General features: G+C 44.9%; 1 protein-coding gene across 1 annotated transcript in view; it reads right to left on the minus strand.

Moving 5' to 3' along the window:
• LOC126176603 (toll-like receptor 2) overlaps positions 1 to 26841 on the minus strand; it is a 400052-nt gene that overhangs the window by 249092 nt on the left and 124119 nt on the right. Inside the window, exon 2 of the mRNA XM_049923763.1 lies at positions 13821 to 13967. Coding sequence (XP_049779720.1) covers positions 13821 to 13967 — 147 coding nt within the window. The remainder of the gene's footprint in view (positions 1 to 13820; positions 13968 to 26841) is intronic.

A 26841-nucleotide genomic window follows, 5' to 3' on the forward strand; every position in this document is an offset into this window, starting at 1 on the left:
AAAACTCTTTCTTGCAGTCTGTCTTCTTCCAGTTTTTCTTTAAAATGTTTCTTCTTAGCAGAAACTCTTTGCGTTTGGTCCCACTTTTAGCTACTTACCTTTATTTTCTATTGTCTTACATTGTAGGTTATTGGCTTTGTTTGCTTGTTTGTTTTTTCTTCGAAATTTTTTCTTTCGTTAAAAGCTCTTCATCTTCTTTCTTTTAGCTTCAGCCAATACATTTTGATAGGGGCTTCAAGTGATTATGGCCCTCTTTCCTTTTTTATCCTATTTTGACTTTGATTCACACTTTACGTCCTCTGGACTTATGTGGAACCTGCCCGTTGGATACTCAGGGGGACGTTCTTCAGTGGTCGGACGCTGAGGAGAACCTTCTCTAGGAGAATGCTTATCACCTACGAGGGTCACTCCAAAAGAAATGTACACTATTTTTTTTAAATCCATATTTTATTCTACATTTCTGAAAGTTTTACAGTGTGTACATACATCCTTTAGGAACAATATTTTCATTTCTCCACATAATTTCCATCCCTCTCAACTGCCTTACGCCATCTTGGAACCAGCACCTGTATACCCGCACGGTAAAATTCTGGACCAACCTGTTGGAGCCACTGTTTGGCATCGTGCACAAGTAAGTCATCATCTTTAAACCTTGTTCTACGAAGAGAGTCTTTCAGTTTCCCAAAGAGATGATAGTCACATGGAGCCATGTTAGGACTGTAAGGCGGATGTTTCAGGATTGTCCATACGAGTTTTGTGATCGCTTCCATGGTTTTTTGACTGACATGTGGCCGTGCATTGTCGTCCAACAGCAAAACATCCTTCTTTTGCCGATGTGGTCAAATACGACTCAGTCGAGCTTGAAGTTTCCTTACTGTCGTCACATATGCAACAGAATTTATGGTGGTTCCACTTGGCATGATGTCCACAAGCAAGAGTCCTTCCGAATCGAAAAACACCATAGCCATAACTTTTCCAGCAGAAGGTGTGGATATGCAACAGAATTTATCGTGGTTCCACTTGGCATGATGTCCACAAGCAAGAGTCCTTCCGAATCGAAAAACACCATAGCCATAACTTTTCCAGCAGAAGGTGTGGTTTTGAAATTTTTTTTTCTTGGGTGAATGTGCATGATGCCACTCCAGTGATTGCCTCTTCATCTCTGGTGAAAAATGATGGGGCCATGTTTCATCACCGGTCACAATTCTTCCAAGATATTCATCTCCACCATTCTCGTACGGTTCCAAAAGTTCGCTGCATACCGTTTTTCTTGTTTCTTTGTGAGCCACTGTGAACATCCTGGGAACTCACCGGGCCTATATCCCTCCTCCTTCATTCGAGGATCCATTATTTTACACAGCTCCAAGACGAATGTAGGATGCTTTCGTTTCTCCTGGACGCTGTGCCCTGCACTTTAATTTATCTTCACCCTTGCACTTCTGTCGTTGTGTGTCGCCGAAATACTTGCGCAGTTCCGCCTGGAATACTTCCCAGCTTGTGATCTTCTCCTCGATGTTATCACACCATTGCTTGGCAGTGCCCTCCAAGTAGAAAAATACCTTAGCCAAACACACGGTGTCATCCCATTTGTTAAATTTGGCTATATACCTTGAACCACTTGTTTGGGTCTTGGCTATCGTCACCAGAGAACCCGGAAGGATGTCTCATGTGGTGGCACACAGTTGCTTTCATCGTGACGTCCTCTTCTTTTTCTGTCTCCGATAGATTGCAATCTGTTGAATATGATGCGAACTCGGGTTTCTCGACACGTAAACGGCGGCTCTGACGTGGCCTGATGGGAGCCACTGTGTCGTCGATAATGTGCGCTATCACACTTCCCAATACCCAACGCCTCCACCAGAATAATGTCACTTAGAGGAAGGTGTAAGTAGACGAATAACGAACACTAACTTCACTTAACGAAGGTTTATTCAGCACTTGCACATACAAGAGCGCAGAGCGAACTGCCTCCGGCCAGAACACATATTGTATATATACAGCTACAGAACATTCCAGTGCAATGGTTTTTGACATTTGTGGGTACTTCTAGAGTGTACTCGAACCTAAGATAGAAATTAAAATGTTTTACAGTTCAGGTGAGTTTGAACACACGGCCTTCCATACAACAATCTAGCATCATAACCACTACACTATGGCGACTGCGCTACCTGGCTTCTTATGCGACGATATTTCACATGGACCTTCTTTTGCAGTCTGACGATGAGATGCGTGCCAATTTAGAGCGGCATGTCCTCCTGTGACCGAGGGATAATCAGGTTGCCACTGGTGCCTTCATCTTTGCCTTTGAGTGTGATACATTACCCAAGAACGTCAAGGTGATGATCTACCGCTCTGATGTAAAGCCCTATATCCCTCCTCCAATGCAGTGCTTTAAATGCTGGAAGTTCGGCCATATGTCTTCCCGCTGTACTTCCAGTGTCACATGTCGAGATTGCAGGTGCCCATCACATTACAATACTCCACGTGCCCCTCCTCCCATCTGTGTCAACTGTGGAGACCACCATTCGCCTTGCTCACCTGACTGCAGGATTCTCCAGAAAGAAAGGAAAATCATGAAGAGCGTGAACCGACTGACCTACATTGAGGCTAAAAGGAAATTGGAACACCTACATCCTGTACGTACGACATCGTCTTATGCCGCCACTACAACAGTTCTAGCCCTATCACCTCTGCCAACCCCAGTCACCTCTCAGAGCTGGATGACTACACCTGTCCCCTTGATGGTGGTGGGCACTTCCCTCTTTGTTGCTCCTGCACAACCTACTCCAGGAGCAACATCTCCCCCACCATCGGGGATATCAGTCCCCACTTCTGCGCCGGAGAAGTGTAAGTCTTCTTCGGCTCATCTCGCTAGGAAGGGCTCCTTTGGGTCACTCCCTTCCCAGGTTTCTGCTAGCGGGAAAGATGACACCTGCCAGTGGCTGAAGAGCCCAAAAGCAGCTGATCATAGGGCTTCACACTCAGTCCAAGAGACTGATTCAGTGAAGTCATTCCAGCCAACAAAACCCAAGGAACAGCGCAAGAAATCGAAAAAGTAGACCCCCAAGAACAAGGAACTTGTGGTGGCACCCACTACCTACAAGCTCTGTGGCTGAGATGGGGTGGAGATTCTGGCATCGGCTGAGGATCTAGATCTTGCTGTGCCCTCGGACTAAATGGATACTCAGGCAAAAAGTCGATGGCAGCAGGTGACCATGAGGTGTAAACTGCCTAATTGAATGTTCCATGCCTTCCCAGTCTGACTTTGATGTCATCCTCTAGTGGAATTGCGGTGGTTTTTCCACCATCTCTCTGAGCTATAGCAACTGTTGAGCTTTACACCTGCGTTCTGCATTGCCCTGCAGGAAACGTGGTTCCCGGAAATGCGCACCTCTACCCTCCGCAGTTATGAGGGATATTACAGGAACCGTAGTGACTATAATCGAGTGTTCCGTTTATTCCCTAAACTCAGTCTGTAATGAACATGTGCCCCTTCAAACGCCTCTTGGAGCTGTGGCTGTCAGAATAAGGACGACGCAAGAAATAACTGTCTGCAATGTATATCTTCCTCCAGATGGTGCAGTACCCCTGAATGTATTAGCTGCACTGACTGATCAACTCTCAAAACCTTTCCTACTTTTGGGAGATTTTAACACCCATAACCCCTTGTGGGGTGGCACCGTGCTTACTGGCTGAGGCAGAGCTGTCGAAACTTTACTGTCTCAGTTCGACCTCTGCCTCTTAAATACACACATTTCAGTGTGGCTCTTGGTATTTACTCGGCCATTGGTTTATCAATTTGCAACCCAGGACTTCTCCCATCTATCCACTGTAGAGCACATGAATACACACATGAAGACAGTCCCTTAGTGTTCTCTGGAAGTCGCTGAAGCAATTGAGGATCGTCGGCGAGCTCTACAGTGGCATAAGTGGCATCCTTCCCTGGAGCACCTCATAGCCTTTAATCGGCTCCGTGCCCACATTCCCCAGCTTAACAAATGACGGAAGCAGGAGTGTTGGGAGAGATATGTCTCGACCATTGGGTGGCATACGTCAGCTTCCCAAGTGTGGGCAAGGATCGGGTACCAGATCCCAACAGGTGTTACCAGTGATACTATAAATGGCATGTTATCTACCGAGGTAATCGCGATTGCCGAGCACTTTGCTGAGAACTGTGGTCGAACCTCTGTGTCGTAGAATTACCTTCCAGCCTTTCGTACTCTCAAATGGTGGCTGGAATGGAAAGTCTTCTCGTTCACTACACGCCACAGTGAATCCTATAACGCACCATTTACAGAGTGGGAGCTCCTCAGTGCTCTTGCACATTGACCCGACACTGCTACTGGGCCAGATCGGATATGACTAAACACCTCTCATCTGACTACAATCGACATCTCCTGATCATCTTCAACTGGATGTCCGGATGTGGTGCGATGGTGTCTTTCCATCGCAATGGCGGGAGAGCACCATCATTCCGGTGCTCAAACCCGGTAAAAACCCGCTTGATGTGGATAGCTACCCACCCATTAGCCTGAACAACGTTCTTTGTAAGCTGCTGGAACGTATGGTGTGTCGGCGGTTGGGTTGGGTCCTGAGTCACATGGCCTACTGGCTCCATGTCTGGGCTGATAATCTTGTGTCCCTCGAGTCTGCCATTCGAACAGCCTTTTCCAGACGCCAACACCTGGTTGCTGTCTGTTTTGATTTACGAAAAACGTATAACACGAGCTGGCGACATCATATCTTTGCAACATTATACGAATGGCATCTCCGAGGCCCGCTCACGATTTTTATCCAAAATTTCCAGTCGCTTCGTACTTTCCGAGTCAAAGTTGGTGCCTCTATAGTCCCCCCCCCCCCCCCCCCCCCCCATCACCCACAGGGCTCTGTATCCAGTGCATATTTTTAGTGCCCATTAATGGTCCAGCAGCAGCTGTAAGGCCGTTCTTCTCACCTGCTCTATATGCAGACGACTTCCGTACTTCGCATTGCTCCACCAGTACTGGTGTTGCTGAACGTCGCCTACAGGGAACCATCCTCAAGGCGCAGTCGTGGGCTCTCGCCCAAGGTTTCCAGTTTTCGGCCCCAAAGTCGTGTGTTACGCACTTCTGTCGGCTTCGTGCCGTTCATTCGGAAACAGAACTTTACCTTAATGACGATCCACTGACTGTAGTGGAGACATATCGATTCTTAGGACTGGTTTTCGATTCCCGATTGACTTGACTTCCCCACCTTCGTCAGCTTAAGCGGAAGTGAGGCCGCGGATTGGCCTGAAGCTTTCACATGGCCATAAGGACTCAGTTAACCCCGCGGCTCTCCACTGCAACTTCCTTTCGATTCTTGACATGTAACGAGGCCATAAAGTGGTTTAAACCGACTGCTCGATGGCTGATGGTCACAGCAGCTTCGTGTATGTCCATGGAGGACATATTGAACAGCATTCCTAGTCCGGCGGCTGCAGTGCTTTCACTGACAAACTAGTGGCTATATTTCGTGCTCTTTAGCACATCCGTTCATGCCCTGGGAGTCGTTTCTTGAGCAGCCTACAACTATCGACCAGTGCTACCCTTGTCATCCTTTGGAGCGACCTTCCGGGAGTCCATCTATGCCCTGGAAAGGTCAAGTCGTTCAGTGATGTTTGTCTGGACCCCAGGTCACGTCTGAATCGCAGGCAACGAACTTGCCGACAGGCTGGCAAAACAGGTTACGCGGAAATCGCATATGGAGATCGGCTTCTCTGCAACTGACCTGCGTTCGGTACTACGCCGCAAGGTTTTGTGGCTTTGGGAGGCGGGATGGCATAACCTCAGTACGCGCAACAAACTGCGTGCCATTGAGGAGACTACGAATGTGTGGAATACCTCCACGCGGGCCTCTCGCAGGGACTCTGTTGGCACCGCATTGGCCACGCTTGGGCGACCCACGGCTGCCTCCTGAGCCCTGACGTGCCACCTCAGTGTTGGTGCGGCGCGCGGGTGACAGTGGCCTATATCTTGGTGAGCTGTCCTTCTTTCTCTGTCCTGCGACGGACTCTTAAGGGGCTCCGGAACGCCCTATACTTGCAATGTTAAAATAACGCTTATAAATTACATCTTTCCTCACAAAGTATTTGAGGTAGGAAGTTGAACTTTTTACAGATTATTTATTGGAATATGGGCTACAACTTAACACAGGGATTTTACAAAATTTTAGTTCAGTTATTAAAGATGATTTTTTTCAATTGTAATGAAAATTCACAACATTTTTTGCAATTTTTTATTTATATATTCAAAAATATACAGTTTTTAGGAAAAAGGCTGTGTTAAATTATGCAGAAGGTACTGTGTAACATTTACTGAAAGTTTGAAACAAATATGTTTGGAAGATCCTTAGAAAACATGTAATTAGTATGAGAAAATAAAAGTTTTGGGAATCGAGCGACAAAGATTGGATTAACTTTTTAGTGAATTCCAGGTCCATAGGATGGATTATCTTCATCCTCTGCAAACTCCTCCTCCAGCTTCCTCTTGTTCCTCCTCCTGTTTGCTCTTGCTTGTATTTCTAGACTCTTTACAGCCCTGTCTGCAGCCCGAAGGCGTTCCTTGTCTAAAGCAAGCATCGCTCGTACCATGTTAGAACCTATCTTCATTCCCATATTTCTAAATACCTTGCACCTTACAATGTTGCCATCATTGAAAGTCGCAACAACAACTTTACTTTTACTCATTATTATACTTCAACAAAACAGAGACTCAAGAAACAGAATTAATTACGAATATTTTCGAGATAACGACAGAGTAAATAAACATGAAACAATCGACAATCACAGCAGCGATATATATTGAACCATCACAGGTTAGCCACAACACATACTTTATCTCACGTCACTAAAATGTACCTGATGAACACGGACGTTAATAATAACACCATTTGACAGCAGTTTAACAGCGCCACAGTGGGTCACGCGCATGTAGAACACATTTCAAAAAAAATTTAAAAATAGTTGTAGTCTTCGGAATTGAATAAATTATATACATATTAAAAGGTAATAGTCTGCAGATTCAGAAAACGCAAAAAAGTAAAAATTGAACTTTTCATGATTTTGAGCCTTTCCGAACCCCCTTAAGTTACCGGACTCGTTGCCATTAATTTTAGCTGACAACACCTCATCGGCTAATTTAGTTTTGACGTGACGGTGGTTTTTATCATTCCACATAAGTTTACGTACATGTCCTTTGTCCCTTTGTGTTCTCCACTCTAATACTTTTAGGCTGGACGTTTTAATGTGCTGCAGAGTGGCTGGTTTTTCCTTTTTATTCTCGTGGTCGGCCAGCCACGGTATCTGCTCTGTTGTTTTTATCCCTGTTTCTTGCTTCTCTCTGTGGGTTTCTTTTCCTACCTTGTCCACAGTAGTGTTGGTTGTCCTTCTGTCATTCTTTCGGTTCTTCCATTCTCCTGTTATTGTGCTGTACGTCTCCTTTCTTTTCTTCTTTCTCTTGTGTAATTATTTTACCGGTGAACAATGGACCGATGACCTCGCAGTTTGGTCCCTCCCCTCCTCCCCTCGTATAAACCAACCAACCCACCGAAAACCCCTAGTTCACATTTGAGGTCGAACAGTCCACAGCGCAGGGCAGGAGCGACGCGTCAAACCAGCGTCGTGGACTTGTGAACATACCTTCATTAATTATTCTACTCATTCTCTCTGTAGCTCCGCAGAGAAGCCACTAATTAATGGTCCAAGCAGCGTGGAAAAAAAAAAATTTCCTTCGCCTGCCTAGTCGAATAACCTAGAATCTGGTGTTAATAACACCCCTACCATCAGATACCTATTAAAATATTTCTTATTGTGTGCAGCCATTTAGAATGTTATTAGAAATATTTAGTTCTAATAATTTCACTATTGTTCGTCGCCTGTAGTTTAGATCATGATTATGTAATAGTTGACGTCCAAACGTTTTATGTGCTAGTGCTATCATTAATGACCCTGCAACTTAAAGTACTTAAGATAAACGCTGAACTTAGACCACTGGTTTCATATTCGGAAGGAGTAGGGTACAGATCTTGTCCCATGCATCGAATATTACGTTATGCGTGGTTTCCTTACAGCACTTAAGACGAACCCTGGCCCATTTCTTTGGAAATGGTGTTCATAGTAGCTTACCTGCATTATTATTCATCATTAGACTTATTCCCGCGCTGTCTACTCGATCTAACATTCCACGCTCAGAATGCTAGTTTTGTTAATGACGACGTCATACTGAGTAGTCCCCGCCCAGAGATCTGAATGTGAAACTATTTTACCTTCGAATTATTTTACCCAGGAGGATGCCAACATCATTTAACAGTACAGTAGGGCTGCATGCCCTCGGGAAAAGTAACAGCTGTTGTTTCCTTATGCTTTCAACCATTCTCATTGCCAGCATAGCAAGGCCAGATCAGCAGATCATGCAGACTGCTGCTACTGCAACTGTTGAAAAGATCACAGCCCACCTCAGGAACCACACGCTTGTCTGGCCTCTCCACTGATATCATTCTGTTGTGGTTGAACCTATGGTGCGGTTATCTGTATCATTGAAGCACGCAAGCCACGCCACTGCGACAGAGTCCGTGACTAATGGAGGACAAGGTTTTATGTACGGAGTGAAATCTTCGTCTCCTCATAAATTGTATTGTTCTCTTGTCTATTCATATAGTGAAATTCGATAGATTTTTTTTCACCTGTAATATTCATTTCAGTTAAGTATTTAAAAAAAACCTTAGCATTTTAAAAACAATTTTTTAAATTTCAGTATTTGTAAAAAACCGGAGGGGCGATGGGTGGTGGGATGTGGGAAGCAGTTATTAGTCACACGATGATATGGAGACATTAAACAAGGAAATTCCTGTGTAGGAGGACAAATGGGCAAATTATTATGCTAAAGGATTTTAGTAAAGGAAGAAATATTATTGGTTACATATTACGTTCGTTAGTAAAAACGAACACATTGCAGCTGGTTACGTAATATGTATATATATTCGCAATTCTGAGTATAGACAACCATCAGTTGTGTATTGCAATAACGACAATGAACATTTGTGACTGGCCGGGATTCGAACCCGGTTTTTCCGCTTATCCCGAGCGGTTGCATTGCCACATTGCTACGCATGCATGACTCACAGCCAGACTCAAACTTCAATATGTCGTCAACCATCTGTGTACAACCTGTACTCGTACATCTATTATGTATATTCTCGTACAGGGAAGATATTTCAGTTGAATGTCATTTGCCCGGTGTCGGCGAATAACTACGATATTGCATTGCCTGCGTCAATCTAAATTACGATGCAAAGTTCCTTCGGCCATGAACGCATGTCTGAAGAAACTGCATCGTAATTCAAAATAACACAGGCACTGCAATGTCATCTGTACATAATCAGTCACTTAATATCCACAGGCAGTATGTTACTTTTTCTAAACAGTGCCCACTTTGATAGAAATCTCTCCAAATAGAACCTATAGAGACAAGAAAAGTAGTTATTTCTGAGCTCTCATAAAAGCCTCCTATCTCCACCTGCAAATGCTTTGTCTGAATATTTTGAGGTTAGTTACATGACAGTTACGTCAGCTTGTGATGCGAAGCTGGTGGTTTCTTTCTTTTTTTTTTTTTTTTTTTTTAATAAGAAATAAATGTGTTTGTCGCCGAATTACGAGTCCCTTGTAGAATGCAAACACTACATAGTCAATGCTAATCTGAGGTTATGCTGAATATCGGCAAGCAATACATCGAATGCGGAGCTTTTTCAACCAATCAGGTGACTTGGCGCTGAGTTTCGATAACGTCGAATGGTGGACAGCCATTGAACACACTTCCTACCCAGGGACAGAGCCGGCGAAACGTCTTTTACATCGTGCTGAACGCTTACGATTTTGTAAAGTTCAATTTTCATTGTGAATTATTTGAGATGAGACTTCTAAACTGCAGTTTTGGCGAGAGGATTGTTTGCTTTGCATCGGCGTAATTCCACTGTACTTGTACATGATTTTTCAACTGTGATTTTCTACCAACGGCTGGAAGTTTAGGTCTTTTTTTTCTCTCTGCGTCTTTCTTTCGTAATGGTCGTTCGTGGATAAAGGTTGACTTTCGTCGGTTTCCCACTCGCCAAATATTATAAAGGTGATTGAAACTGCGTGTCGAACCGAGCGTCAATTTCGAATCTCGTTCCGGCAGCCAGTTTTAATCTTCCTTGAAGTTTCATATCACCGTACAGCTAGCTGCAGAGAGAAAATTTTATTCTGTTTGGAATTAATTTTCTGCTCTTTGTTAATGTATAGTATTGTAAATCCACGTGGTCAAGTAGAGGCCTTTTAGCCTCTGGTGTTTATACATTTTTGTCTATACTCTGAACAAACAATTGCAATAAATTGCAAGTATATCACGAATTATTTTCCTCTTGAAATCACTTTTCAGTTTTACGAGACTTCCTACTCAAATTCACATGATCTCAGTAGCAGCGCGTGTTAGCACAACTTGTTGCAATAGATCTGACTTCAGAGTGTGTTCTTCATTATACGCAAATTTTACGGCGATCAACATAAATCGCGAGTAGCAGAGAAATTCAGGACGCATGCGGCAGTCATGAATACATTGAAAATTCGTATTTCAGTGAGTCATTCTTCTCGTTGCCACGTATTAGGCACTCACATGTGCAATGCACGCGTCTTTTTACTACAAGAGGAGTCGCTTTTATATTTACAGGATGTATCAGACGATTGAAGGTTTTGCTTATAATTTTCTCTACTCTTAGAGACTTTAACGCCTTCCCGTTGCGTTTTGAAGTTCTCTTACTACCTCAAATGCGTTAATAGTAGTCAGATCGCGTTATTGGTTCATTCGTAGGTCAAATTTTGTAAAAGAAGGGAAATATATTCATTTACAGCAAAGAAATGACTAACATTTCAGAGAAATTGCATGATTCATTCAAGAGCAAGAGCTTAAAAAATTGAGAAAGTTAATAACCGTTGGTCCATCTCTGGCCCTTACGTAAGCAGTTATTCGGCTTGGCTTCCATTGATACTGTCGGATGTCCTCTTTAGGGATATCGTACCAAATTCCTTCCAATTGGCGAATTACATGGTTAAACCCCGAGCTGTTTGGAGGGCTGTGCCCATAATTCTCCAAAATTTCTCACTTGGAGAGAGATCCGGCGACATTGCTGGACAAAAATGGCTCTGAGCGCTATGGGACTTAACTTCTGAGGTCATCAGTCCCTTAGAACTTAGAACTACTTAAACCTAACTAACCTAAGGACATCGCACACATCCATGCCCGAGGCAGGATTCGAACCTGCGACCGTAGCGGTCGTGCGGTTCCAGATTGTAGCGCCTAGAGCCGCTCGGTCACACCGGCCGGCTGCTGGACAAATTACAGTTTGGCAGGCACGATGACAATCAGTAGAAATTATCGCCTGAGCAGGCGAGCATTATCTTACTGAAATGTAAGCCCACGATGGTTTGCCATGAAGGGCAACAAAACGGGTTGTAGAATATCGTCGACCTACCCCTGTGCTATGAGAATGCCGCTGATTACAACCAAAAAGGTCCTGCTATGATAGGTAGGTATCCCACCACTGTCCAGGGCGTCTCTAGACCGTCTTCGCGGCTCATTGGGGCTCATTGCCAAGCGGGACTCATGACTTAAGACAGTGCTACTCCAGTCAATGATATTCCAGGCCGAATACGCGTCTGGGGACGCCCCGGCCAGTGGTGGAATAGCAACCTCACTGTCGCCCGCCATACAGCCCGACTGCCAGGAGTGTTGATTCGTGGTACCACTTCTTTCCATATCAGGAGCCCTTTGCTTGTCATCCGCGACACTCTTCAGCACAACGGTACATCGGTGATATTCTATGCTCCGTTTTGTTGCCCTTCATGGCAAGCCATCCTAGGCTTACATTTCAGCAAGATAATACCCGCTACACGGCGAGGGTTTCTACTGGTTGTCATCGTGTCTGCGAAAAACCCATATCGGCCAGCAAGGTCGTCGGATAGTTCCCCAACTTAGAACTTTCGGAGCATTGTGGGCAGAGTCCTCCAACAAGCTCGGGATTTTGACGACCTAACGCACCAGTCGGACAGGATATGGCACGATATCTCTCAGGACGACATCCAGCTGCGCTATCGATCAGTGCCAAGACGAATACATTTCCGCCCCCATTCTGATCATTCCATTGTATTGCTTTACTTTTTTTCCGTCGAGTGTATTTTGACATACAGGGTGTTTCAAAAATGACCGGTATATTTGAAACGGCAATAAAAACTAAACGAGCAGCGATAGAAATACACCGTTTGTTGCAATACGCTTGGGACAACAGTACAATTTCAGGCGGACAAACTTTCGAAATTACAGTAGTTACAATTTTCAACAACAGATGGCGCTGCAAGTGATGTGAAAGATATAGAAGACAACGCAGTCTGTGGGTGCGCCATTCTGTACGTCGTCTTTCTGCTGTAAGCGTGTGCTGTTCACAACGTGCAAGTGTGCTGTGGACAACATGGTTTATTCCTTAGAACAGAGGATTTTTCTGGTGTTGGAATTCCACCGCCTAGAACACAGTGTTGTTGCAACAAGACGAAGTTTTCAACGGAGGTTTAATGTAAAAGGACCGAAAAGCGATACAATAAAGGAGCTGTTTGAAAAATTTCAACGGACTGGGAACGTGACGGATGAACGTACTGGAAAGGTAGGGCGACCGCGTACGGCAACCACAGAGGGCAACGCGCAGCTAGTGCAGCAGGTGATCCAACAGTGGCCTCGGGTTTCCGTTCGCCGTGTTGCAGCTGCAGTCTAAATGACGCCAACGTCCACGTATCGTCTCATGCGCCAGAGTTTACACCTCTATCCATACAAAATTCAAACGCGGCAACCCCTCAGCGCCGCTACCATTGCTGCACGAGAGACATTCGCTAACGATATAGTGCACAGGATTGATGACGGCGATATGCATGCGGGCAGCATTTGGTTTACTGACGAAGCTTATTTTTACCTGGACGGCTTCGTCAATAAACAGAACTGGCGCATATGGGGAACAGAAAAGCCCCATGTTGCAGTCCCATCGTCCCTGCATCCTCAAAAAGTACTGGTCTGGGCCGCCATTTCTTCCAAAGGAATCATTGGCCCATTTTTCAGATCCGAAACGATTACTGCATCACGCTATCTGGACATTCTTCGTGAATTTGTGGCGGTACAAACTGCCTTAGACGGCACTGCGAACACCTCGCGGTTTATGCAAGATGGTGCCCGGCCACATCGCACGGCCGACGTCTTTAATTTCCTGAATGAATATTTCGATGATCGTGTGATTGCTTTGGGCTATCCGAAACATACAGGAGGCGTCGTGGATTGGCCTCCCTATTCGCCAGACATCAACCGCTGTGACTTCTTTCTGTGGGGACACTTGAAAGACCAGGTGTACCGCCAGAATCCAGAAACAATTGAACAGCTGAAGCAGTACATCTCATCTGCATGTGAAGCCGTTCCGCCGGACACGTTATCAAAGGTTTCGGTAATTTCATTCAGAGACTACGCCATATTATTGCTACGCATGGTGGATATGTGGAAAATATCGTACTATAGAGTTTCCCAGACCGCAGCGCCATCTGTTGTTGAAAATTGTAACTACTGTAATTTAGAAAGTTTGTCTGCCTGAAAATATACTGTTGTCCCAAGCATATTGCAACAAACGGTATATTTCTATCGCTGCTCGTTTAGTTTTAATTGCCGTTTCAAATATACCGGTCATTTTTGAAACACCCTGTAAGAGTGATTGGGTAGTGATCAAGAACGCCACAGTGAGGTTACCTGCTCGCTGTCGTCGTGCGTGCAGTTGAAGAGCGGCGCGTGGTCCGAGGTGTTGTGCACCATGTTGTCGCACGTGAAGAAGCCCGCCTCCGGGTCCCAGGACTCCACCCCCCGCCACGGCACCGCGGCCAGCGCCACCAGCAGCACCTGCAACACAATTTATTTAATGCAGCTATTAAAACAGCACTGTAAAAATGTACCCTGACAACACTGGGTCGCGTAACGAAGTAACAGTGGTACAGGAAAAGCGGTCACAGAACGTGAATGACACTAATGGACTGTGTCCTACACTAACATGCCGTCAGTACGAAATGCCAAATCCAAAATCAAAAATACCCACTCACAGCAAAGTTTTACGCCGAACACAGGCAGCACCAGAAAATACTAAACCTGTGAGTGGCACCGAGGCCAGAAGAACCTTTTCTTGCGAGAAGAGAAACTGACAATAATTGATCTTGAGTCCAACCCTGTCTTTAGGTTTTGATTCCACACCTCTTCCCGCTCATCTCTTACCGACCCCTCCCTTCCTTGTGGAGGAAAAAGGATTCATTCAGTAGCCGGCTAGTGATGTCTACTACCAATCCTCATCTGCTGCTACTTCAGTAGTTTCAAACTTTTTAAGGACATGACTGGTCTATGGTCTGCATCCTAATCAGTGTAAGCAATTATTCATTACCCATTTCAACAGTCCACGAGAAACACTGTATTTTCTTATATTCCGTTTGAGCAGTTAACACAGAACAGTGTATGAAATATGAGATGTTTACTTCTGTGTTTTTCACACTCAAGGGCGAAAGGAAGTGGTATAGGCATGTGTATTCAAATACAGAGACATGTAAATAGGCAGAATACGTCGAGGCGCTCGGTAACGTGTACATACGATAACAAGTGTCTGGTGCAGTGGTTAGATCGGTTACTGCTGCTAAAATGTCAGGTTATCAAGATTTAAGTGAATTTAGATGTGGTGCTATAGTCGCCGCACGAGCGACGTGGCACAGCGGGGATTTTCCTGTATGATCATTTCACGACTATACCGTGAATATCAGGAATCCGGTAAAACATCAAATCTCCGACATCGCTGCGGCCGGGAAAGATCCCACAAGAACGGGACCAACGACGACTGAAGAGAATGGTTCAATGTGACACAAGTGCAATACTTCCGCAAATTGCTGAAGATTTCAGTGCTGGGCGAGCGACAAGTGTCATTGACTGGTCGGACGAATCTCGTTTCAAACTGTACTGAGCCGATGAAGGTGTACGGATATGGAGACAACCACATGAATCCATGGACCCTGCTTGTCAGTAGGGGACTGTTCAAGCTGGTCGAGGCTCTGTAATGGTGTGGGGCGTGAGCAAAAAATTTTTCAAATGACTCTGAGCACTAGGGGACATAACATCTGAGGTCATCAGTCCCCTGGAACTTAGAACTACTTAAACCTAACTAACCTAAGGACATCACACACATTCATGCCCGAGGCAGGATTCGAACCTGTGACCGTAGCAGTCGCGCTGGGCGTGTGCAGTTGGAGTGATATGGCACCCTTGATACGTCTAGATACGACTCCGACAGGTGACTCGTACATACGCATCCTGTCTGATTACCTGCATCCATTCAAGTCAATTGTGCATTCCGACGGACTTGGGCGATTACAGCAGGACAATGTGAGACCACACTCGTCACGAATTGCTACAGAGTGACTCCAGGAACACTCTTCTCAGTTTAAATACTTCCTCTGGCTACCAAACTCCCCAGACATGAACATGACTGAGCACATCTGCGATGCCTTGCAACGTGCTGTTCAGAAGAGGTCTCCACCCGCTCGTACTCTTACGGATTTATGGTGTTAATCACCTCCAGCACTACTTCAGCCATTAGTTGAGTCCATGTCACGTCGTGCTGTGGCAGTCCTTTGTGCTCGTTGGGGCCCTGCACGGTATTAGTCAGGTGTACCAGTTTTATTAGCTCTTCAGTATATTGTGGCAGATCATCCCCATCGGCTATAATGCTATCATTCTCATAAGAATTTAATTCTCAGTTTCAGTTTAATTTCGACGATTACGCTTCAATAGTCAGAAAGCAACTGCCTTAACATTCATTTGCTAATATGACATCGAGTGCTTTTATTTTTGTTACACGCTTTATGGCTCTTCAGACAGTTGGCTTTCTCTTCCTCTAGTGCCATACTGGAAGTAGACATACGAAGTGTGGTGCTCTCGCAGTGCAAGTACAGGATGTATCATGGTTTTCGACCGATAATTACAGCATGGCTTGCGGTAACACCACACACTGCTGCTGTGTGGCAGCGAACAATTGGCCCGTGATGCCAATTCAGGGGCGTAATCGTCACGTACAGTATCGCAAGCATGGTCAGTTGGACGTGAGTATTCGGAGAGCGATGGCTACTCTGAAGCGTGATAACCTTATATTATAGACTTGATCATCCTTAGCACGGAACGCTCATAATGTGTGGAAAGATGGCCTCGATCTGATTTACTGATTTAACGTAAAGGCAAATACAGGGTGAGGCGCGCCGGCCGGGATGACCGAGCGGTTCTAGGCGCTACAGTCTGGAACCGTGCGACCGCTACGGTCGCAGGTTCGAATCCTACCTCGGGCATGGATGTGTGTGATGTCCTTAGGTTAGTTAGGTTTAAGTAGTTCTAAGTTCTAGGGGACTGATGAACTCAGCAGTTAAGTCCCATGGTGCTCAGAGTCATTTGAACCATTTGACCTGGGTTAGGCATGTAGATTGGGGTAAATGAAACTTTTTTAAAAGCAGGTTTACTAAAACAAAATAAAAATGAAAATGAAAATCCTTTTACATATGTTTAGTGGATGCAAGACTAACGTTACTCTATGTAGCCCCCTTCAGCCGCAATGACCGCCTGCAATCTTGTCCTGAAGCGATCGCATACACTCTTTAAAACAGCGCTATTCGTATTTGAGAATGCTGCCTCGATAACGGTGCGTAGAGATGCGACATTAGAGTGTCTTATTGGTAACTCTTTCGACTGCGACCCAAAAATAGTAGTCGAGAGGGTTCAAGTCTAGGCTATTCTGGGGGCGGAACTCCTTTGACCAGAACATGTCACGTCATCCCAGAGCCAGTTTTGGAGTAAATGGCTCATATGAGCCGGTGCACCGTCCTGTTGTGAGATATACTGTCTCCCTGAGGCCACAGTTACCATTCACGGTTTCACGACATTCGTCAGAACTTGCAGAGAAACTTCTGCAACAGTTTGTCCCTTTTTAAAGGGACGTGGCGGTATTATATCACCCTCACTGGACACAGCATTTCGGATGTGGACCCCGGATTTCTCCGAAGCACACAATGTCGTGAACAGTTGATCTCGGGTACCCCACGAATCGAACTATTTCAATGGGAAAATTCTCAGCATAAAGACTTTCGATAATGACGGCTCTTCGGCTGTAGTCCGCACTTGACCGGATCATCTCGACCATGTTTACTGTTTACTAGATGCCTATGGCTTTCAAGAACGCAAATCTCAACCTCCGGCGGATCTACGATATGGCGGGAAATTAAAATTGAAATCTGCCGGCATTTAAGCGCCACACCCCGTATTTTCGGTATTTTCTTCCATTAGACAGAATCTTACATTAGAATTCGATGGACGCATCACGCGTGGCTCTACTGATGATGATTTCGGATCTGTTCAGGTTTTTTATGTCTGTGAGGCCTTGGTCACATTCAGATTTTCAATGAAGTTCCCTTTGCTTTCTGACGCGGCTGTCGAACCACGGCGGGTCTTCCTCATCCCTCGCAACTTTTCTCTGCACTTACCGGTGTAAGCCGTGTTCTTCAATACTTTGTCCACTGATGCTAGGCGTTCTGGTCCTTGCAATGAATTTTTCATATTGACCGCAGAGGCAATTTGAAATCTATTTTTTGTCTTTGTTTAGATTCCTATTTACAACCACATTCAATGACACTCTAAGGGTGTTATGAGCACTGATTAAATGTTGTACGTATGCAGAGTCGTAAACTTTGGGCTCGTTGGTGACTAAGCGATATATACACTGAACAGCCGAAACATTATGACCGCTACCCACCGCGACGTCAGATGCCGCCTGGTGCCGTTGCGGGTACATGACGCGGTAACAAAAGGTGTGTGTGTGTGTGTGTGTGTGTGTGTGTGTGTGTGTGTGTGTGTGTGTGTGTGTTGGGGCTTATGGGCGCTCAACGTAGAGGTCATCAGCGTCCTGACACACATTAAAAGGAACGAATGTGGACAGACCTAATAAGACTGAAGCACACACGCAAAGAAAGCAGGAAAAGAAGAACAATGCTACATAATAAAGTAAAATAATGTAAGGAAAGGGAAAACGTAGTAACAAGAATGCCACAGGAAATTGCCATTGGCTGGCCACTTACATAAACTATGGGCGAGATTGTTACACAGTGAGCAAATTAAGATCCTCTCCCTAAAATCTTTGTAAAAACATTTGACATGTCACATACTTCAAAAGTTTAACCACATCCGTCCGAGTGCGGTAACAAAAGTATGTGAGCGGAGCAGACACGGACGGGGGATCACCCTAGCGAAGATATGGGCCGCGACTTTGACAAAAACAACTTTGTGTTCTGTCTTGCAGCGGGTCTTGTCATTGGGGAGGTCTCCTCAGAGAGGTCCACGGCATGAGCGTCTAGAGAAGTGATGCCGGTGGTGGTGCCGGCCGCGGTGGCCGTGCGGTTCTAGGCGCTTCAGTCCGAAACCCCGCGACTGCTACGGTCGCAGGTTCGAATGCTGCCTCGGGCATGGATGTGTGCGATGTCCTTAGGTTAGTTAGGTTTAAGCACTAAGTTCTTAGGGGACTGATGACCTCATATGTTAAGTCCCATAGTGCTCAGAGCCATTTGAACCAGTGGTGGTTTCCCGTTGCCTTCCACTGATGATAATGAAATTATAATAAGGACAACACAACACCTAGTCCCTGAGCGGAGAAAATATCCGACCCAGCCGGGAATCGAACTGGGCCCCTTTGCGTGACAGACCGCCGCCTTGACCACTATTTTTTTTTTTTTTTAAATCTCATACTGATCGCTTTTGTTCGTTGCATCTGCTCGGGGCGGACGTCGTAAGACATCCGTTCAAGTTCGTTGATGATCGATTAACTCAGTTTTTTTATTACAGAGGGCACGTAACCCTCTGACCGAACACGCTGAGCTACCATGCCGGTGTCCACTCAGCGATCGGGGCGGACGAATTAGACAAAGCGCAGATTATTATTAGGCAGAACTCGTTAACGAATGTCGACGACGCTGGTCGAATGTTCACGTGCTACTGTCGTGAGCATCTACGGCAAGAGGTAGGACAGTGAAACTACCACTACGCGCTATATGGTTGGACGTCCACGACTCTTCACAGAATGTGGGGTGTGGAGGCTTGTCTGGTTTGTAGAAAAGGATAGATGGTGATCTGTGGCATCTCTGCCGAAAGAGCTCAATGCTGGTGCACACACAAGTGTTTTGGAGCACACCGTTCATCGTACATTGTTGAACAAGGAGCTCCGCAGCAGACCGCTCTTACTTGTCTACATGTTGATCCAACAACGTAGTCAATTACGATTGCTGTGGGCACGGAACCATCAGGATTCGACCGTTGAGCAATGGAAACGCGTCGGCTCTTCGACTGAATCACATTTTCTCCACACTAGGTCTACGGTGGTCTCCACAAACGCAGTCTTCGAGGTGGCGTTGGTTCGAAACGTGCAGCTCGCTACCGACGCAGGCTGGTGGGAGCAGTATAATGCTGTGAGAGACGTTCTTCTACGCTTAAATGGGACCTGTGGTTGTAATCGAAGGCTCGCTGACGGCTGCGAAACAGCTGTATCTCTAAACGCTTGATATTTTCCCCGACGGCTATTTCGTCTTTGAGCAATATAATTGTCCGTGTCTCGGAGCCAGAGACGTGCTACAGTGGTTTGAGGAGCATTATAGTAAACTCACGTTGGTATCTAGGGGACAAAATTCGCGTGATGTAAACCCTATAGTACCCATCTGGGTCGTTATAGGGCACCATCACGGCGTGAGCAAATTATGCAAATTATGTGACCTGTGCGTAGACATCTAATGCCACATGCGTCCAGAGACCTAACAACAATCTGTGGGATCCCCGATACGCAGAATCAGTGATGTACGAGGCGTCTTTTTTAAGTAAGTACCGTTTTGAAATTAAAAAAGAAAGACGTGCTAAGACATCTCAATAACTTCATTATTACATGAAAGCCTGTACCTTAATCTACTTTTCTACATAATTTCCGTCAATACTGAGGCACTTGTCATAAAGTTGTACCAGTTTTTGAATAGCCTCCTCATAGAAGTCTGCCGACTGACTTGTTAGCCACTGCATCACCACTGTTTCGACTTCGTCATCGTCTTGAAGACGCTGACCGCCCAGGTGTTTCTTCAAGTGCAGGAACTGATAGTAGTCACTGTGCGCAAGGTCGGGGCTGTACGGAGGATGATTTCGAGTTTCCCATCGAAAAGATGTGATGAGATCTTTGGTCTGATTCGCCACATGCGGTCGGGCATTGTCTTTCAGCAAAACGATGCCCTTGCTCAACTTCCATGGACTGTTGCTTTGAGTCTAGTGTGATGTAGGCCACCCATGTTTCACCGCCCGTAAAAATTTGGCTTAAGAAATCATCACTGTCGTTGTGGAACCGCTCAAGGAAAGTCAATGCACTGTGTAAACGTTTGGTTTTGTGCACATCCGTCAACGTACGGACAATTTTCGGCAATTCAAGTGCTCGGTCACAATGCCATACAAAACACTGCGAGAAACATTAGGAAAGTCAACCCGCAAGGAGGAAATCGCAAAGCGTCTGTTTTCTCTCACCTTATTGTCCACTTACTGCACCAAACTTTCATTAACGACCGAAGGACGCCCACTCCGTTGTTCATCATTTGTGGAGCCATCTTTAAATGCTCTCACCCACTTTCTTACATGACTCATAATGTTTACTCCGTAAACTGCACAGATCTCACAATGAATATCGAGCGCTTCTAGGCCTTTAGCACTAAGAAATCTTATAACAGCCCGTACTTCACAGTCGGCGCGACTCACGATTATCGGAGGCATCTTAAACACTCAGTACACAACGTAAACAAGGAAGAACCAGACAGTAATGGCGTCAGTGCGTAGATTAAGGTACAGGCTTTCATCTTATATCTCAGCACGTCTTTTTTTAATTTCAAAACGGTACGTACAAAACACGCCTCGTATTTCGTTCGAAAATCGGACAGTAAAGCTATTAAGCTGGTGGTCATAACGTTTTGACTCATTAGTGTATGTTGCCTTAATCAGTCGGTTCTATAATTATCTGCTAAACGTAATCTTCGGATTAGGATTTAGAACATTTTCTTATAATTCCCTGCCCCCTACAACCGCCTTGATCACTTAAGTCCCCCAGCTGGCAGCTGGTAATTTGAGATATCCACCGAATACTATAACACGACCAGGAAATGTGCGCCAAACCATCTTCAAGATTTTCCTCCAGGGATTCCGCCACAACTGTTCCCGAGGCATTCGATGACGATGTTTGAGCCTCCTTTAGCGCTTTCCTTCACCCACATCATTTCGTCTTCAGACTCTGTTACAACCTCGACAGAAATATCGTATTTCTTCAGCCATAAATAAGCCTCCACAACCGGCGTTCAACCTACTTGTGATATTTGTGGAATTTAGAATATCATTGCTATAGCCTGGCTTCAGCCAGCTTTTTGTCTCTAGCACAATGAGGACGTTGTTACTGTTTATAAACGAGCGTAGTTCTGGGATCATCTCATAGCTGCTTTTACAGTTAATTAATAATGTATTAATACTTTCTGTCTCCAATCTGCCATTACGAATGCTACTTCGTTTAATTAATAGGGAACGTACCTTATCGAGCCTGTGGAGAGATTTCTCTATCTTAAAAAACCCACATGTGGATGGCATGTGTACTCTGCTAGGCTGACTTATTAAGAGGCGAGGGTCCAACAATCCTCCGTCCGATAATGGTCGAGTAATTGATATCGAAGATCGTCATAGTGTCGTCGAAGCCTCTGCTTTAAGCCTTTCACTCGACCCCAAACTAATGGACCGCGGTCGGTTCTGGGATTGATGCTGCAAATCGCTGGCCTTGCTTCCGCCACATGCGAGAGGCTGTCTCTCTCCAGCAAAGCAGCCAGCCGCCTACAGGAACCTGGATGGCTTTTCAACTCAGGCAGCGGATACCATTCGTGTCGTCTGGAGACAAGATTTGCATCCACGCACACACAGTTCTATCAATCACTGTTGGCAACAACTCCTACGTGTCTCATATGTGACTCCTCAGCGAGCAAACGGAGTGGACACTTGCCTTCGATCCCGACTTGCGCGCTATTTCTCTAATGCAGCAGTTCTCAAAATTTTCCACTAACTAAGCACTTCGACAGTCCTTATACTTTGATCATACACTTTAATTTTGCAGGTTAGCAAACCTTTCAAAAAATGAGAAAGCTTGTTTTTAAAATGTGGAAAAAGAAATCGCTGTTATTGATAGACTTTTATATAGCACTTAGTCACTTAAAAATCAATAAAAACAATCTCGATCACGTTTTCAGATTTTTTTTTTATTGTAAGCAACTGCTTTCGGTCCTTAATTCTACGGTTCTCGCTCCGTCTGCCGCCACCAGCAGCCATAATGGCGGTGATAAGCCTGAAAATGGTCTAAGGAAATGGCCGAAACAGGTTGCTAATAAATAAAAAGTCGGAAAACCTCTGAAAACGGGAGTGAGACAGTCTTCTGATTTTTTGCATTTTAACCGATCGGACAGCAGTATTGCCAATACCAGCTTATAACTTCCGTCAAGTTTTTCACCATCCCGACACTGCTGCGTCAGGAGAATGTCGACCGGCCAGGACAAGGAAATCGGATGGTCCTCGGGGATCCAAGGGTTCGCTAAAGGCATCAGACGTGCCAAAGCATTAGTCTGGGTGCCCAAACGCCACCGCAACCTGGTCGTGCGGTAGCGTTGTCGCTTCCCGCGCCCGGGTTCCCGGGTTCGATTCCCGGCGGGGTCAGGGATTTTCTCTGCCTCGTGATGACTGGGTGTTGTGTGATGTCCTTAGGTTAGTTAGGTTTAAGTAGTTCTAAGTTCTAGGGGACTGATGACCATAGCTGTTAAGTCCCATAGTGCTCAGAGCCATTTGAACAATTTTTGAGCCACCGCAACCCTGGGCAGAAGCCTGAAACCTGTTGACGGTGGCCACCATACCTTTCAGATGTTTACGGGTGGTTTTGAATCTCCTCTGCACCTGTACTACAACAGTCATCTGTTCGTCGTCCATATGTTATACCACAAAGGATATAACACTAACCCAAGCAGTCGCTGGATATAGTCTAAATATAGGTACTACTGCTACACTCCTTCTGGCTTTTACTACACTTCCTTATGAGCTTACACAATGAACATGTACTAAAATAAACGCAAAAACGTAGACACAGACAATTCACCTCTTTGTAGAGGCACGTGAGAACTTTTGAGTCATCAGTCTTGTGACTGGTTTGATGCGGTCACGAAATCCTCACCTGTGCCAACCTGTTCATCTCAGAGTAGCATTTGCAACATACGAGTACGTCCTCAATTATTTGCTGGATGCATTCCAGTCTCTGTCTTCCTTTACAGATTTTGCCTTCTACAGCTCCCTCTAGTATTTCGCACGTCATTCTCCTGATATCTTAACAGATGTTCTATCATCCTGCCCTTCTCCTTGTCAGTATTTTCCACATATTCCTTTCCTTTCCGATTCTGCTCAGAGCCACCTCAATCCTTACCTTATAAGTCCATCTAATTTTCAACATTTGTCTGCAGCACCATATCTCAAATGCTTCGACTCTCTTTTGTTCCGGTTTTCCCATAGCCCATGTTTCACTACCGTATAGTGCTATGCTACAAACGTACATTCTCAGAAATTTCTTCCTCATTTTAAGGCCTATGTTTCATACTAGTAGATTTGTCTTAGCCAGGCATGCCCTTTCTGCCAGTGCCACTGTGCTTTTGATGCCCTCCTTGCTCCGTCCGTCATTGGTTATTTTGCTGCCTAGGTAGCAGAATTCCGTAACTTCATCTACTTCGTGACCATCAATCCTGATGTTAGGTTTCTCTCTTTTCTCATTTCTGCTACTTCTCATTAATTTCATCTTTGTTGTATTTACTCTAAATCCATATTCTGTACTCATTGGATTGTTCATTCCTTTCAGCATACCATGTAATACTTCACTTTCATTCAAGATAGCAATTTCATCAGCGAATCATAGGATTGACACCCTTTCAACTTGATTTTTAAATTCCACTCCAGAATCTTCCTTTCATTTCCATCACTGCTTCTTTAACATACACGTTGAACAGCAGGGGCGAAAGACTACATCCCTTTATTACCCCCGTTTTAATCCGATGTATATATTGTATGTAACCCATCACTCTTATAGCTTACCCCCTATTTTTCTCAGAATTTCGAATATCTTGCACCATTTTACATAGTGGAACACTTTTTCCAGGTCGACAAATCTTAGGAACGTGTCTTTAGTTTTCTTCAGTCTTGCTTCCATTATCAACCGCAACGAATTGCCTCCCTGGTGGCTTTACCTTTCCTGAAGCCAAACTGACCGTATATAACACATCTTCAAATTTCATTTCCATTCTTCTGTATTTTATTCTTGTCTTTGGGAATGTGTGGGTGATATTATTCCGAAAGTCAGATGGTGTGGCCCCAGACTCATACATTCTATACACCAACGCGAACAGTCGTTTAGTTACCACTTCCCCAAATGATTTTAGAAATTCTGATGGAATGTTATCTATCCCTTCTGCCTTACTTGATCATAAGTCCTCCAGCTCTTTTAAATTCTAATTCTAATACCGGAACCCCTACGTCTTCTAAATCGACTCCCGTCTCTTCTTCTTCCGCATCAGACAAACCTTCCCTCTCATAGAGGCCTTCAGTGTACTCTTTCCACCTATCCGCTCTCTTGTTTGCATTTAACAGTGGGATTCCCGTTGCACTCTTAATGTTACAACCCTTGCTTTGAATTTCAACGAAGTCTGTTTTGACTTTCATGTATGTTGAGTCACTCCTTCCGACAATCATTTCTTTTCCGATTTCTTCACATTTTTCATGCAGCCATTTCGTCTTAGGTTCTCGGCTCTTCCTATTTATTTCTTTCCCCAGAGACTTGTATTTCTGTATTCCTGAATTTCCCTGAACATTTCTGTACTCCCGTCTTTCATCGACCAGCTGAAGTATTTCTTATGTTACTCTTTCTTCGCAGTTACCTTCTTTCTGCCGAGGTTTTTATTTTCAACTTCTGTGATTCCCCTTTCTAGAGATGTCCATTTGTCTTCCACTGTACTGCCTGCTGAGCTAATCCTTATTGCTGCATCTGTAGCCTTAGAGACCGTCAAGCGTATCTCGTCGTTCCTTAATACTTCCATATCCCTTTTCTTCGCGTATTGATTGTTCCTGACTAATCTCTTAAACTTCAGCCTACTCTACATCACAACTACAGTACTGGCCATTAAAACTGCTACACCAAGAGGAAATACAGATGATAAACGGGTATTCATTGGACAAATATATTATAATAGAAATGACATGTGATTATATTTTCACGCAATTTGTGTCCAGAAAGGCTCGTACAGGACCTACAACATGCGGTCGTGCATTATCCTGCTGAAATGTAGGGTTTCGCAGGGATCGAATGAAGGGTAGAGCCACGGGTCGTAACACATCTGAAATGTAACGTCCAATGTTCAAAGTGTCGTCAACACGAACAATAGGTGACCGAAACGTGTAACCAATGGCACCCCATACCATCACACCGGGTGATACGTCAGTATGGCGATGACGAATACACGCTTCCAATGTGCGTTTACCGCGATGTCGCCAAATACGGATGCGACCATCATGATGCTGTAAACAGAACCTGGATTCATCCGAAAAAATTACGTTTTGCCATTCGTGCACCCAGGTTCGTCGTTGAGTACACCATCGCAGGCGCTCCTGTCTGTGATGCAGCGTCAAGGGTAACCGCAGCCATGGTCTCCGAGCTGATAGTCCGTGCTGCTGCAAACGTCGTCCAGCACGGCGTTCTGTATTACCCTCCTGAACCCACTTATTCCATATTCTGCCAACAGTCATTGGATCTCGACCAACGCAAGCAGAATGTCACGATACGAGAAACCGCAATCGCGATAGGCCACAATCCGAGCTTTATCAAAGTCGGAAAAGTGATGATACGCATTTCTCATCCTTACACGAGGCATCACAACAACGTTTCACCAGGCAACGCTGGTCAACTGGTGTCTGTGTATGAGAAATCGGTTGGAAACTTTCCTCATGTCAGCACGTTGTAGGTGTCGTCACCGGCGCCAACATTGTGTGAATGCTCTGAAAAGCTAATCATTTGCATATCATAGTACCTTCTTCTTGTCAGTTAAATTACACTTCTGTAGCACGTCATCTTCGCGGTGCAGCAATTTTAAGGGCCAGTAGTGTAGATTGTGATTGGAGTCTATATCTGCTCCTGGGTACACTTAACTATTGAGTATCTGATTTCGGAATCTCTGTCTGACTGTGATGTAATCTAACTGAAATATTCGTGTATCACTCGGCCTTTTCCAAATATACCTCCTAGTCTTTCGATTCTTGAACAGAGTATTCGCTATTACGAGCTTAAATTTATTATATTCTCCTCTCTGATTCGTCGTCCGAATCCCATATTCTCTTGTAAACTTTTCTTCTACTTCTTTCCATACAACTGCATTCCAGTCTTCCATGACTGCTAGATTTCTGTCTCCCTTTTCATACAGTATTACCCTTTCAATATCCTCATATACTTCCTCTATCTCTTCACCTCTATCTTGCGACATCGGCATGTATACCTGAACTATCGTTGTCGATATTAGTTTGCTGTCGATTCTGGTAAGAACAACCCAATCACTGAACTGTTCATAGTAACACACTCTCTGCCATA

The sequence above is a fragment of the Schistocerca cancellata genome, chromosome 3 (genome assembly GCF_023864275.1).
Source record: "Schistocerca cancellata isolate TAMUIC-IGC-003103 chromosome 3, iqSchCanc2.1, whole genome shotgun sequence".
NCBI lineage: Eukaryota > Metazoa > Arthropoda > Insecta > Orthoptera > Acrididae > Schistocerca > Schistocerca cancellata.